At 42.9% G+C, this 15,598-nt stretch overlaps 1 protein-coding gene across 1 annotated transcript in view; it reads right to left on the bottom strand.

Moving 5' to 3' along the window:
• The window catches only part of TECRL (trans-2,3-enoyl-CoA reductase-like), a 101,408-nt gene that overhangs the window by 5,077 nt on the left and 80,733 nt on the right, over positions 1-15,598 (bottom strand). Inside the window, exons 5-9 of the mRNA XM_014943108.1 lie at positions 14,522-14,637; positions 11,281-11,386; positions 10,036-10,108; positions 5,768-5,811; positions 1,124-1,181 (exon numbers count right to left, since the gene is read on the bottom strand). Of these exons, the coding sequence (XP_014798594.1) occupies positions 1,124-1,181; positions 5,768-5,811; positions 10,036-10,108; positions 11,281-11,386; positions 14,522-14,637 (397 nt within the window). The remainder of the gene's footprint in view (positions 1-1,123; positions 1,182-5,767; positions 5,812-10,035; positions 10,109-11,280; positions 11,387-14,521; positions 14,638-15,598) is intronic.

Genomic DNA, 15,598 nt, shown 5'->3' with positions numbered 1-15,598 from the left:
GATGACCTCCCTCCACCTGCTGCTCACCCTCTTCCTGATGCCCCCCAGGATGCCATTGGCCTTCTTGGCCACAAGGGCACATTGCTGGCTCATGGGCATCCTGTTGTCCACCAGGACTCCCAGGTCTTTCTCCTCAGAGCTGCTCTCCAGCAGGTCACCCCCAACCTGTGCTGGTGCAGGGGGTTATTCCTCCCCAGGTGCACCACCCTCATCCTTCATCTCAGGGTACAACAGGAAAGGACAGAAACATCATGACTGCCTACAGCCACTGATAATGCTCACACCAAGTACCACAGATGCAACACTTCATCTTTAAGTTCGACTGCCTACAGCCACTGATAATGCTCACACAAAGTACCACAGATGCAACACTTCATTTTTTAGCAACAATGCTATCTTTAATACTTGTAGGCGCTGATGAATTATTTATCTCTTGCTGCTTTTAGACTGAATTAGGCCCCTTGGAACAAACAGCCTAAGCACAGCACATCAAAACCTTTCTGAAATAGAAACCGACTTCAGTGTGTGAAGTTGATCCCACCATGGTGAAGAATTTTCTTGAATAGGATGTTATCGTGCAAAATTATACTATTATTATCTGAAAATATATTTTACTTTCTACTATACATAATATATCTTTTGTTCTCATGGTACAAAAGACTCTGAAACCCCATGCTTGGGGTAGCCTTTTAAGAGCACATATATAAATATACCTGTGTAGGTATTCATGAGTCTGCTGGTGTGCATTTCTGTGTGTATCTTTTCATGAGCTGCACACTTCTAAAAACCCTGCAATCTAGTTGAAAAGTTTTTGAAACTTATTTCAAATGGAATCCTCTGTTGTCAGTCAACAGGATGCTTTAGAGAACTTCCATGCTTAAATCCGTATTTAAATTGCAGTTGTGGAAAATTAAGATTAATTTGCTATAAGCTTTATAACAACAACAAGTGTTGCTAATATTTCCTTGTCATCACATTTGTTTTGAAGATGTTACGCTGATGGCATGGTACCTAATTCATCTTTCTTTATTCTGTGGATGTAGATACATAAATTACTGTATCCTCGTGGAAGATGGATAGGTTTAGCACACTTCAGTCTTAAATAGAGGAAACAAAGACAGACCTGAATGATTTTGGTGAGCTAAAGCTACGTTGATGAAGTGATTTCCAGCTTCACACATCTGCAAGACATTAAAAACATATTGTCAGGGGTAGGCCTGAAATGCTGCAGTGAGTGTGTTGTGGTGCACAGCCAGAACCCTCCCACCACAGCTTAGTCTCCACGTCCATAAAATAGGACAGCCTGGAGTGAAAACCAGGGCAGCCAGGTCTTCAGCGTGTTTTCCATGCCCAGCACGTGGAGCGTGCTTTGATGGGGAGATCAGAGAGGCTCCCTGGGTTCTAAGGAGGTTAGCAAGACACTTCATTGGACATAATGTTATTGTCAGGATTTGGATTTAATCCAGCCCACAAATAAGCAAGTGAAAAGTTGACCACTGGATTTCACAGAATCACAGAATTGTCAGAGTTGGAAGGGACCTTCTAGAGACCATCCAGTCCAACTCCCCTGCCAAAGCAGGGCTGCCCAGAGCACATCACTCAGGAGCATCCAGGTGGGGCTTGAAGATCTCCAGAGAAGGGGACTCCACACCCTCCCTGGGCAGCCTCTGCCAGGGCTCTGCCACCCTCAAAGTAAAGAAGTTCCTCCTCACGTTTGGGTGGAACTTCTTATATTCAAGTTTGTGCCCGTTGCCCCTCCTCCTGTCACTGGGAACCACTGAAAAGAGTCCAGCTCCATCCTCCTTCAACCCACCCTTGAGATACTTGTAAAAATCTCAGCCTTTCCTCATCAGGGAGATGCTCCAACCCCTCCATCATCTCTGTTGCCCTACGCTGGACTCTCTCCAGCAGTTCCCTGTCCCTCTGGAACTGGGGAGCCCAGCACTGGAGGCAGGATTCCAGTTGTGGCCTCCCCAGTGCAGAGCAGAGGGGGAGAATGACCTCCCTCCACCTCCTGGCCACACTCTGCCCTACACAGCCCAGGATCCCATTGGCCTCCTGGCCAAAAGGTCACATTGCTGGCTCATGGAGAGTTTGCTGTCCACCAGGACCTCCAGAACCTTCTCCTCAGAAGTGCTTTCCAGCAGATCCACCCCTAACCTCTATTGGTATCTGGATTAGTAAAGATGTCTCAGGTTAATTAGCCAACCCTCTTCTATGCACACGTTCAGAGGTGCTCAGTGTAACACCTTTGTTACACCAATCATGGAGCACAGAAATCAGTTCTCCAGCTGAGTCATGGAGCAAGGAAAGATTGGGTGACTAAAACAGGCAGTGGGTCTCTGCTGGGAAGACTGGTTGAGGGGACACTAGATGGAAACTGGTAACTGAAGGGAACCAGTATTTCTGGTTCTACTACTCTCTGGCCATGCCATTTCCAGCCCCAACCAGCTTCTCGAACTTGGTCTTCAATATTTAGATGATTTAGATCTTTGGAAGAGTCACCCCACTTGGTTATACAGCATGTAATACTTGTGGCTTTCAGTACTTCACCAATTAATGAATCTAATTTTGTGCTTTTCATTTTTCCCCTGCCTTATGAAGAAAACCAAAATGCTTTATACATTTCCATCTTGGACTGAATTGAACTTTTTTATTCATTTCTGGGGTTGAAGACTGATTTCTCCTCTCAATTTGAAAATACGCAGTGTTAAAAAGGTGTGTTTTCTTACATCATTTGTCTGTCCAAATTTTGCGAGGCTGGAAAAAATTTGAAAAAGAAAATAAAAATGAAGAGTGCTAAAACCTAGAGATGTTAAAAGTGTAAAGTCACAAAATTAATACAGCAAAAAAGAAAAGTGGTTGTAATGTTTTAAGCCAATTCTGCAAGTCACCCATAAAAAAACTTCAATTAAAACTAATTGAAAGGAATATGTAACTTCATTTTATATTGAAATGTGCCCTTATCTGAAAGAACATTCTAGATATAGCATTGCTGAAGAATTTTCCCCTTTTTGGCAGAGAGATTTCTGTGGGTTTTGTTAGGAAGGTTTAAATCAGTTCTATTAGCAAAGTTATTATTCTGCATGGATATGTAGTCATGGGTCACATCCTGCAGTCCTTTTATGTTTTTTAATTACAACTAATTGGCTGTCATCTATCATAAACACCAGATGTAAAACACTAAATAGCCAGAAAAGGAAATTCTGTTATGAAATAAAACATCAGAAGCTATAATTCTAGCAATAGAAGTAATTTTAATTTACAGATTTCCAATTATGAGCTAGGAACGTGATTGTTCCTGATTACTGTTATTTCAAAGAAAAAAAAAGTTTCAAAATTAAGTGTTTTTGTGAAACACAATATGTATTGAAACGTGCAATGCCCATACTGTTGTGCAACAAGGGGGATTCACACTCTGTAGTTAACACCTCCTAATTCTATAATCAATTCTAAGTAAAACAAGCAGAGGGCATTTCTGCAGGGATTTTTATTGGCTTTTGCCTTGGACTCTGCAGCTGCGTTCTGCTGCAATTAGCTCTTATGTCCCTCTTCAGAAATGAGGCTGCTAATGGTCTATATGGAGAAATACTGCTAAATGTGAGCCAGTCCTTAGTCAGTGGCTCAGTGAGGAACAGCAGAAAAAAAGGCATCACATATTTATGATGATGAAATATGGAAGTCTACGTGCTGTTCCTCCTTTTTTTGTATTCCGTATATACCCTACGAGAAAAACGGCCCTGCAAAGCTTAGAGTAATTTCTCTAAATATGAGAATTTTTCAGAAGGGCCTGCTGGCACTCTTCAAATTACTCAGCACTGTTGTTTACAGCAGCTGCAGAAGTATACACTTTAATCAGGAGAGGTAATAAAGACAAGCCTTAAAAGAGGGGAAAAAAAAGAAATCTTCCAAATATTTTATTCATATGTTTTAGATACCTGTGAAAACAGCTTAAAATTATTTTGTGTGTTGCTGTTTTAAATTCATTGTCTGGGACAGTGCCAGAACAAGGTCTGAAAAGGAAAGCTTTTGAGTTTCCATGGGTAGGAAGTTCTCAGAAGGGCTACAAGAATTCAGACCACAGACCAAGTCCTGATCCGGTTCTGCAGGGGATGGCCATATTTTATAGCAAATACCCCCAAAACGACTCATCTCTTTGCCTGATGGCAGCATTTTCCACAAAAGCTATAGCACGGCGTGTTACATTGAGAAGAGGACAGATGTTTCGTTAGAAAAGGAGGCTTTTTCCAGGCAGAGATTTTGAGAAGGACTAGTTTTACTGGTAGCACTGGATATGGTTTGTTTGGTTTCAAGTAGCCCCTGAGAACCTGAGACCTGCATGGCCAGCCTTGGAGACCAACACTGCCAAAAGTGTCATCTTTAAAGGTCTTAATTTACAAAAGTGTTTAAATATTGCTAAGGAGTTGTGTGAATGTTTTTTCTGGAGTTGTGTGAATGTTTTTCTAGACCAACACTGCCAAAAGTGTCATCTTTAAGGGTCTTAATTTACAAAAGTGTTTAAATGTTGCTAAGGAGTTGTGTGAATGTTTTTCTGGATGGCATTTGCCTGCAGGAGCCTAGACACATTAATGTCCCCTCTTCCAGCAATGTGCCCTTGTGGCCAAGAGGCCAATGAGATCCTGGGCTGTGTAGGGAAGAGTGTGGCCAGGAGGTGGGGGGAGGTCATTCTGCCCCTCTGCTCTGCACTGGGGAGGCCACAACTGGAATCCTGCCTCCAGTTCTGGGCTCCCCAGTTCAAGAGGGACAGGGAACTGCTGGAGAGAGTCCAGTGTAGGGCAACAGAGATGATGGAGGGATTGGAGCATCTCCTTGATGAGGAAAGAGCTGGGACTCTTTAGCCTGGAGAAGAGAAGGCTGAGGGGAGACCTTATCAATGCTGACAAGTGTCTAAAGGGTGGGTTGAAGGAGGATGGAGCCGAACTCTTTTCAGTGGTTTCCAGCGATAGTTGAGCACAGAATCACAGAATCAATCATAGAGTTGTCCAGGCCGGAAGGGACCTCCAAAGGCCATCTAGTCCGACCCCCCCCGCAGTCAGCAGGGACACCCCCAACTAGACCAGGTTGCCCAGGGCCTCGTCGAGCCTCACCTTGAATATCTCCAGGGATGGGGCCTCAACCACCTCCCTGGGCAACCTGTTCCAGTGCTCCACCACCCTCACAGTGAAGAACCCTCTCCTCATCTCCAGTCTAAATCTGTTCCCCTCCAGCTTGAAGCCATTTCCCCTCGTCCTGTCACTACAGGCCTTTGTAAACAGGCTCTCCCCAGATCCATTTTGGGCAGGGATTGGTTTTATTGCTCTTAATAGCTGTTGAGATTAAGTTATTCAGGGTATGCAGTCGTGTTGTGAAGTCTGCTTAGGATGTCATTCTTCAGTGTTTTAAACATGGCAAGTTCCAATCCGTATAAGCATTAGGGGTTTTATAAACTTATCAGTAGTAATAATGCTGATGATGTTCTCCTGGTTCTCAGAGACAGCACTTCCCATTAAGGGCTGAATATGTAAATAGTACCAGGAGGCTGTCTGGCCCAGAAACCTTCATAGATCATCACTAAATCCAGTCAAAGGACACAGGACTTTGAGTGTGATCATACACAAATGCATACCATCATTTCTGCATCTTGTATCCAGTCAAAGGACACAGGACTTTGAGTGTGGTCATACACAAATCATCATTTCTGCATCTTGTGAAATTATGAGTTACTCCTATTCCACAGCCATTAATAAAACTTGATTTTCATACCTACCAGAAAAGCAAGGGCAGCAAAAGAAACTTGTCTGTGGCCAAACGCTAGAAAATAGAACAAAATTATAAATTGCATTTTAGGGTATGCACATGGTTTGCTAGGGGTGAAATTAATCTAGTGCTGAGGAGCAGAAATGCTTCTTTCCTGACAGGCTCTGCAGAGAGAATAGATATTATCACACGGAAAATGAAGACAATGCAAACAGTAACAGCATTCTAGAAATGCCAGTCTCTTCACCACTGATCTCAAGGTAGTTTTCACCTTAGTGTTTTTTTGTATTTGTCAGCTTCAGATATCCAAGTGCTTTGTCAAAGTAGCTGGTGGTGTTAAATTCCTTGGAAAGGCAAGGGGAGGGACAAAGGGAAGGTCAGGGGCAGAGCCAGGCTGGGAATTACAGCCTTATCCATAGGCCCTTCTAACTGCATGAACCTTTATTTTGAGAACCCTTTTTCATCTGGCTGGCACACGACTCCTCTGTGGTCCAAGGACATGCTCTAAAACACCTCCTCAAGAGCAGCCACCACATGTCAACGTGTGAGCATGGAGCTGCCAAGCAGAAGTTCTTCATGGGCCCTTTGCCCTCCTGGATTAATTTACCACTCCCCTGTAGCATTCTGCAGTGACCTCCTTGCCTGTCTTTAGCTGTCCCCAACCTAGCCACCTCTGGATGTGGCTTTGGAGGTCACCTGCTCCTGCATCCAAAATAAACCATCAGTGTTTTACTGATGCAGCTAAATATGCCAGAGCACTGGTGATCTCTAGCATTAGATCTACGTACCTCGAATTGTCATTTTAAGGCAGTGGCAAGCAATTAGAAGGACTTCTGAATGCTTTCTCCATTAGAAGGCCATGTCTTCAACAAATCATTTCCTCTATGAGGAAGCTGCAGTTACTCATCTGATGGCCCAACCTGCTGAAAACTGTGTCTAAGGAGCTCTCAGCATTGTTTGCAGCATTACTGCCAAAGGCCCACCACATTCACCTGTTTTTCAATGCATCACATCATTTTGAAACACAACTTCTGTGTTATTGTGAAAGGCAAGCAAATCACAGAATCACACAGAATCACAGAATCTTAGTGGTTGGAAGGGACCTCTGAGATCATCGAGTCCAACCACAAAAAAAACCCAAAAAAACCACACACACCACACCACACCAAACACCCACCATGGAGGATACATTTTTGATTGAAAAAAATTAGTCATTCAACAGCGCAAATAAAAATGTCAAAGTAATCTTTTTGTTCCCAAAGTTCATAGGTAAGTGTAAGATGCAGAGGAAAAGACAGACCAGAGCCTAAGTGCAGTAGCAGGAAACAAAACTTATGTCAGTTATGCTCAAAAGAAGCAAAAGTTCAAAGAGCAAACAAGAAGAAAAAAAAATCATGAAGAAAAGGCAGTGCAACCGTAAAATATAGTGAGAGGGAACAAAATGATGAATGAAATCTGGAAGCAAAAAACATAGGGGTTTTTTTTTTTCATTTTTATCAGCACTATCTTTTGACTTTTATTGGTCTCTCACCAAAAAAAAGAATTCTTAATTTTGTACATTTTTGATTGAAAAAAATTAGTCATTCAACAGCGCAAATAAAAATGTCAAAGTAATCTTTTTGTTCCCAAAGTTCATAGGTAAGTGTAAGATGCAGAGGAAAAGACAGACCAGAGCCTAGCAAGGAAAGTACAGCAGCAGGAAACAAAACTTACGTCAATTAAGCTCAAAAGAAGCAAAAGTTCAGAGCAAACAAGAAGAGATGCAGAGGAAAAGACAGACCAGAGCCTAAGTGCAGTAGCAGGAAACAAAACTTATGTCAGTTATGCTCAAAAGAAGCAAAAGTTCAAAGAGCAAACAAGAAGAAAAAAAAATCATGAAGAAAAGGCAGTGCAACCGTAAAATATAGTGAGAGGGAACAAAATGATGAATGAAATCTGGAAGCAAAAAACATAGGGGTTTTTTTTTTTCATTTTTATCAGCACTATCTTTTGACTTTTATTGGTCTCTCACCAAAAAAAAGAATTCTTAATTTTGATGAAATAGATATATTTTTAGCAAATAATTATCTCCTCCAAGAAAACACAGCCAGCTCTAGTTCCCTCCTCCATTCTTAATACAAGTATTGTGAAGATAAGCCAAATACAAATCTTTGTGTTTTCTCCACTTGGCCAATATTTCCAAGGTCATCTGGGGGCCACCTATTGATTTTGGAGAACTGAAGGTTGCGTACCAAAAACTTTTAAAAACCAAGGTCAGTTTTATGTTCTAGGTATACATACATGGTGGGGTATAACGTGGGTGGTTGATGTAGTATGCAATCCAGGATGTGAATCCCCAGTAAAAGGCACAGCCCTAGAATGGACAAAAGATATTTTTTTTTTTGTTAGGAAGGGCAATAAGCAAGTACAAATCATAACTTTATAAATTCTAGTAAGTGCAAAACCCCAATGTCCATTGGAAGACTTTGTAGATTTTTTGGATTGTGTTGAATGTGATTTATGCCTCTTGTAGGAATTGACATTTGTCTTCTCCTGATTTGGTTCTACTGTTGAAAGGTGCATTTCTCAGAGTTATACTATTAAGTTATATATATATATATATAGTTATACTATTTAAAGTTTAGGGCTGGTTAAAATCACTGAACTGCTACTATACCTTAAACTCAGCATTTCCAAGCAAGATAGAGCTGGCCAAACAGAATGCTAAACTAGCTGAGACGTTAAAGAATAAAACTGAATAGATCTGGTTCCAAAGCCATTTAGCTTATATTCCTTATCCAAGTGCTTTGTCAAAGTAGCTGGTGGTGTTAAATTCCTTGGAAAGGCAAGGGGAGGGACAAAGGGAAGGTCAGGGGCAGAGCCAGGCTGGGAATTACAGCCTTATCCATAGGCCCTTCTAACTGCATGAACCTTTATTTTGAGAACCCTTTTTCATCTGGCTGGCACACGACTCCTCTGTGGTCCAAGGACATGCTCTAAAACACCTCCTCAAGAGCAGCCACCACATGTCAACGTGTGAGCATGGAGCTGCCAAGCAGAAGTTCTTCATGGGCCCTTTGCCCTCCTGGATTAATTTACCACTCCCCTGTAGCATTCTGCAGTGACCTCCTTGCCTGTCTTTAGCTGTCCCCAACCTAGCCACCTCTGGATGTGGCTTTGGAGGTCACCTGCTCCTGCATCCAAAATAAACCATCAGTGTTTTACTGATGCAGCTAAATATGCCAGAGCACTGGTGATCTCTAGCATTAGATCTACGTACCTCGAATTGTCATTTTAAGGCAGTGGCAAGCAATTAGAAGGACTTCTGAATGCTTTCTCCATTAGAAGGCCATGTCTTCAACAAATCATTTCCTCTATGAGGAAGCTGCAGTTACTCATCTGATGGCCCAACCTGCTGAAAACTGTGTCTAAGGAGCTCTCAGCATTGTTTGCAGCGTTACTGCCAAAGGCCCACCACATTCACCTGTTTTTCAATGCATCACATCATTTTGAAACACAACTTCTGTGTTATTGTGAAAGGCAAGCAAATCACAGAATCACACAGAATCACAGAATCTTAGTGGTTGGAAGGGACCTCTGAGATCATCGAGTCCAACCACAAAAAAACCCCAAAAAAACCACACACACCACACCACACCAAACACCCACCATGGAGGATACATTTTTGATTGAAAAAAATTAGTCATTCAACAGCGCAAATAAAAATGTCAAAGTAATCTTTTTGTTCCCAAAGTTCATAGGTAAGTGTAAGATGCAGAGGAAAAGACAGACCAGAGCCTAGCAAGGAAAGTACAGCAGCAGGAAACAAAACTTACGTCAATTAAGCTCAAAAGAAGCAAAAGTTCAGAGCAAACAAGAAGAAAAAAAATCATGAAGAAAAGGCAGTGCAACCGTAAAATATAGTGAGAGGGAACAAAATGATGAATGAAATCTGGAAGCAAAAAACATAGGGGTTTTTTTTTTTCATTTTTATCAGCACTATCTGGTTGACTTTTACTGGTCTCTCACCAAAAAAAAAGAATTCTTAGTTTTCATGAAATAGATATATTTTTAGCAAATAATTATCTCCTCCAAGAAAACACAGCCAGCTCTAGCTCGCTCCTGCATTCTTAATACAAGTATTGTGAAGATAAGCCAAATACAAATCTTTGTGTTTTCTCCACTTGGCCAATATTTCCAAGGTCATCTGGGGGCCACCTATTGATTTTGGAGAACTGAAGGTTGCGTACCAAAAACTTTTAAAAACCAAGGTCAGTTTTATGTTCTAGGTATACATACATGGTGGGGTATAACGTGGGTGGTTGATGTAGTATGCAATCCAGGATGTGAATCCCCAGTAAAAGGCACAGCCCTAGAATGGACAAAAGATATTTTTTTTTTTGTTAGGAAGGGCAATAAGCAAGTAAAAATCATAACTTTATAAATTCTAGTAAGTGCAAAACCCCAATGTCCATTGGAAGACTTTGTAGATTTTTTGGATTGTGTTGAATGTGATTTATGCCTCTTGTAGGAATTGACATTTGTCTTCTCCTGATTTGGTTCTACTGTTGAAAGGTGCATTTCTCAGAGTTATACTATTAAGTTATATATATATATATATAGTTATACTATTTAAAGTTTAGGGCTGGTTAAAATCACTGAACTGTTACTATCCCTTAAACTCAGCATTTCCAAGCAAGATAGAGCTGGCCAAATGGAATGCTAAACTAGCTGAGACGTTAAAGAATAAAACTGAATAGATCTGGTTCCAAAGCCATTTAGCTTATATTCCTTTTTTTCTTAATTATTTTTTATTTAACCACGGTGTATTATAAAACAACATCTCTAGCTGTGCATCTCATTCCCTCCTTTCTGACTGGGAACGAGTCAAGCCCCCTGTCACGGCCATATGTTTTATCTCCTTCACTAAAATCTTAAATGTTTAGCAAAACTTTAAAAGGGAGGGTCTTTACATCACACTGAATGGGGTGATACACAATGACCAAGTGAAATAAATGATAGAAGAACTTATGAGTGATGACACACGGCTGAAATTCAGGAGACTTTGGGAGACAGAAGATTTAGGCCAGCTCAGCACCTGCCTTCCTCAGGCCTCCACCTATAGAAAGATAATTTGGTTTTTTTCTACTTGTAATTTGATTTTAGCTCCCTAATGCAAGGCCTGTCTCTCCCTCTGTATTTATATTGCGCTGAGGAAGGGAAGTGTGATTTCTGTCAGCATTGCTAGATGTTGCAGCAGCATATCTCATCATAAAATAGCATTTGGTCTGAAAAATATCCTGGACATGACAATCAGCCCCTTGGGTGGATGAGTCAAAGTGGACATTGGGACATTCAGGAGCTAAAATGGACATTTATTTCAGTTCATGTCCTTGGGGACGTGGCCCTGAAATTGTTCCTATATTTGTATTTTGACTAATAATTCCTGGAGCTAGAAAATAAATTCTTTTTTATTTTCCTGTCTTCTTCCAAGGACTGCTTTGATAGGAGGCTATTCTCTCTTACATATAAACATATTGTCACCTTTATCATATTTTTCAGAGGAGTGTGCCCTCCCGAAAACTTGTGAACAAATAATGTCTCCAGAAGATGTCTGATGTAGTGTAAACAGTGGCAGAAGCAGGCCAAGCTGGAAGGAAGAAAAAAAAAATAATTAGAAATTAAGGTAAGCAAAAGATTGCTTTTTATTACTTCACACTTTAATGTCGCAAAAGGAATAAGAACTAATATCCCAAAAGTGCCAAGTCACAGTGAAACCATGGGATTTAAGATATCCTCCTAATTGAAGCATCTGGAAGCAGAGATTAATGGAATCATTTTCAGCGTTATACAAAGTTGCTTTCATTTTGCAGGGGAGCAACTTATTTTTCCTAGCCTTGAATTAAAAAAGAGCTCCTGGAGCCCCGAGTGTGATGCATGGCCCTGCCAAGACATTAAAAAAGGACAGCTGTGTATACAAGCTGTGCTTCTCCAAAAGGTGTCTCCCACTTTTTAAGGCCACCTTAATGCTCCTGCAGGATGTGCCTGACATTTAAAAACACCCTGAATGCTCTCCTTGTCCTTTGCCAACTCGAGTAGCTGCACGGAGGCAGTCCCTATTTCATTTCCCTGTGGGCACGAAACGAGGTTTTGTGGCAAAGTTAATCCGTTCCGATGGCTTTTTTTTTGTCACCCGTTAGAAGAAATGAGGTAATTGTTGTAGAAATTATGATGCTGATTCTCTTTTGAGGAAGATTATGAAACAATAACAGGCGTTGCTGATTTGCTTCCGAGAATGAGCTGCAGCTCGTAGAGATTGAATTTCAGAAAGAAATGTCAAGAGTGATTCCTAGTGGCATTTTATCTCGGTTACAGTTACTGTGCTACCAGAGCCTGTCTCACTGCAAACCAATTATAAAACATAAATGAAAAGTGATTTTCAGCTTGTGAAATCTCAAAATACTTTTATTATGCGTCTTGTATAGTAGCCAGAGTCAAAGATTAAACAATTTGGAAAGTAATTAAACCAGAGAGAGTTGAGCTAAGAAAATTCCAAACAATTAATGACTTAGCCAAAGTCTGGAGCAAACTTCCAGCTTTGCTGGGAATTTTAAAATTAATTTGGCTGAGGATGGGGGACCGCAGAGTGGTCGCTGGAAGGATCCTGCACACCCCTTGCCCTCTTAAAAGAAGGTAAAGGTTTTTCTGTGCTAACTCTCTCCTTTTAAGTGTCTGAGCAAAAGAAGGCATTCTCTTCATTGCTTTTTGGCACACGCCTGAGTTCTGGCAGACTGAGCTGGTTGTGGTTCCTTGTGGTCAGCTCCTCCTGTATCATATCAGAGCTATTTAATTTCCCTTGTTAGCATTGATGTCCCAGTGATGGAGAGAAGCAAATCTACCCAGTTTATGCTTCTATATGAGCTCCTCTGGTTTGTTTCTGTACAGCTAGATAAAACCCGTGCTCTTCACTGTTCTAGAAGTGGCTGAGCTCTTATTTTTGTTTGTCACTTAAGTGTTTTCTTTCTTAAAAGTCTTTCAGAACTCAAATATTTGTCTTTCGTTCCCTAGGCAACGATTAGAGTTTGAAGATGTTGGTTTAAAAAAATCAGATTATCAGTTTTTAATTCCCCTGGTGCTTATTTTGAGTTTCTCAGTTGTTCTTGACCTGACTCATGGCATGCAAAGCTCTTGAAGCCCTCCTTGCTGTGCCTAGGTGGGAGCTGGTGTGGGGGTCATCTCTTACCCTGGATGCTGATGTTACCCATCTTGTGAGTGGCAATATGCTGTAGAGACACTGAGAGTGGGACATCTGAAATCTTGTCCTCTCTTCTCTCCCAAGCGTGACTTCAGGATACTACCCACTGTCTTCATTATTTCAACATTGGTCAACACGGATCTACCAGGGGTAACTCATGTTTGACCAATCTGATAGCCTTCTATGAGGTTGTAACTGGTTGGCTAGATGAAGGGAGAGCAGCAGATGTCATCTACCTTGACTTCAGCAAGGCTTTTGACACTGTCTCCCACCTCATTAGAAAATTAAGGAAGTGTGGGATAGATGAGGGGACAGTGAGGTGGATTGAGTCCTGGCTGTGTGACAGAACTCAGAGGGTTGTCATTAATGGAGCAGGGTCAAGTTGGAGGCCTGTGACCAGTGGTGTCCCTCAGGGGTCAATACTCAGCCCAGTCCTGTTCAACACATTCATAAATGACCTGGATGAGGGGACAGAGTGTATCCTCAGCAAGTTTGCTGATGATACCAAACTGGGAGGGCTGGCTGACACTCCAGAGGGCTGGGCCACCATCCAGTGCGACCTGGACAGGCTGGAGAGCTGGGCAGAGAGGAACCTCATGAGGTTCAACAAGGACAAATGTAGGGTCCTTCACCTGGGGAGGAAGAACCCCAGGCACCAATACAGGTTAGGGATGGATCTTCTGGGAAGCACTACTGAGGAGAAAGATCTGGGAGTCCTGGTAGATAGCACACTTTCCATGAGCCAGCAATGGGCCCTTGTGGCCAAGAGGCCAATGGGATCCTGGGCTGTGTAGGGAAGGTGGCCAGGAGGTGGAGGGAGGTCATTCTCCCCCTCTGCTCTGCACTGGGGAGGCCACAACTGGAATCCTGCCTCCAGTGCTGGGCTCCCCAGTTCAAGAGAGACAGGGAACTGCTGGAGAGAGTCCAGCGTAGGGCAACAGAGATGATGGAGGGATTGGAGCATCTCCCTGACGAGGAAAGGCTGAGAGAGCTGGGGCTCTTTAGCCTGGAGAAGAGAAGGCTGAGGGGAGACCTTATTAATGCTGACAAGTGTCTAAAGGGTGGGTTGAGGGAGGATGGAGCTGGACTCTTTCCAGTGGTTCCCAGTGACAGGACGAGGGGCAACGGGCACAAGCTGGACCATGGGAAGTTCCACTCCAATGTGAGGAAGAACTTCTTTGGGGTGAGGGTGGCAGAGCCCTGGCAGAGGCTGCCCAGGGAGGGTGTGGAGTCCCCTTCTCTGGAGATCTTCAAGCCCCACCTGGATGCTCCTGAGTGATGTGCTCTGGGCAGCCCTGCTTTGGCAGGGGAGTTGGGCTGGATGATCTCTAGAAGGTCCCTTCCAACTCCGACATTTCCGTGATTCCATGAATTCTGTGATTCACCTTCTGTTCAGGCTGAAACTCCCCCTGACTCCAAGCCCAGGCGTGCAACCTCACCCCTCCTGTGACCTCCCAGCCCTGGAAATGTAGTCTCCATCCCTCTGGCCCCCTGTCCTCCAGGAAAATAGATCATGCAAGTGCCACTTACTGAACCACTGGGTGACGGAAGTTCTTTGTACTTTCCACTTGATCATAAATAGTTGAGAGGCGAATGTAAAAGAGCAGATATATTAGAAGAGGGCCGGTATATTCTGTTAGAAAAAACTAGAAATGAAAAAGAAAATAGCTGTATCAGAGTAGGAAATTGCACCAATAAAGGCATGAGAGAAAGAATACCCTTATCCACAGCACATAGTCATACTTCAAATGTCATTTTGGCTTCATTTCGAGGAGCTAAATGACACATACAGGGTTTTTCTGCTGTCTCTTTAGCAAAGGAGTAAAATTCATCTAGGAAATGAGAGAGAGGTTCCTGTGCAGAACATTAACCCAGTCAGGAAGGCTGCATGGAAGGTGGTTAAAATCACAGTCATCTCCTCATTATATTTTTGGCTGTGCCATCAGATGCCTATTTGGAATCTAAATAACGCTGAAAATCAAGGTCCAAAAGCTGAAGGCAGCTTGTTTTCTGCCAGTATTTTTTGCAATTAAGTGATCCATCAGTTAAAAGCCAACCAAGCACCACAGAAACAAACATGGCTTTGAATCCTGGTCGCTAGCAGAATCATCTGGAAGGGAGGGATCATTGCTTGAAATTTGGTGGTGGGCTGAAGAGCAGGACCTGCCTGTCTGATGTAAGGCACTTTGAGCCTTTGTTCAGTGAGCGAGTGGGACTCCTCCCTCTGCAGGCACCAGCACAAGTAGACTGTGGTGGGCAAACCAGTGAGTTTTCAGTCAGTTTGCAGATGACACCAAGTTGGGTGGCAGTGTCGACCTGCTGGAGGGTAGAAAGGCTCTACACAGGGATCTGGACAGGCCCATGGATGGGATAAGGTTCAACAAGGCCAAGTGCCGGGTCCTGCCCTTGGGTCCCACCAACCCCATGGATGCTATAGGCTGGGGGCAGAGTGGCTGGAGCTGCCTGGCAGAAAAGGCCCTGGGGGTGTTGGTGGCCTGTGGGCTGAACAGGAGCCAGCAGTGTGCCCAGGTGGCCAAGAAGGCCACCAGCATCCTGGCCTGTGTCAGGAGCAGCGTGGGGAGTAGGACTTGGGAGGTGATTGTCCCA

Source organism: Calidris pugnax, unplaced genomic scaffold (assembly GCF_001431845.1).
Source record: "Calidris pugnax isolate Ruff unplaced genomic scaffold, ASM143184v1 scaffold16, whole genome shotgun sequence".
NCBI lineage: Eukaryota > Metazoa > Chordata > Aves > Charadriiformes > Scolopacidae > Calidris > Calidris pugnax.
This window is presented reverse-complemented; position numbering and strand designations above follow the sequence as displayed.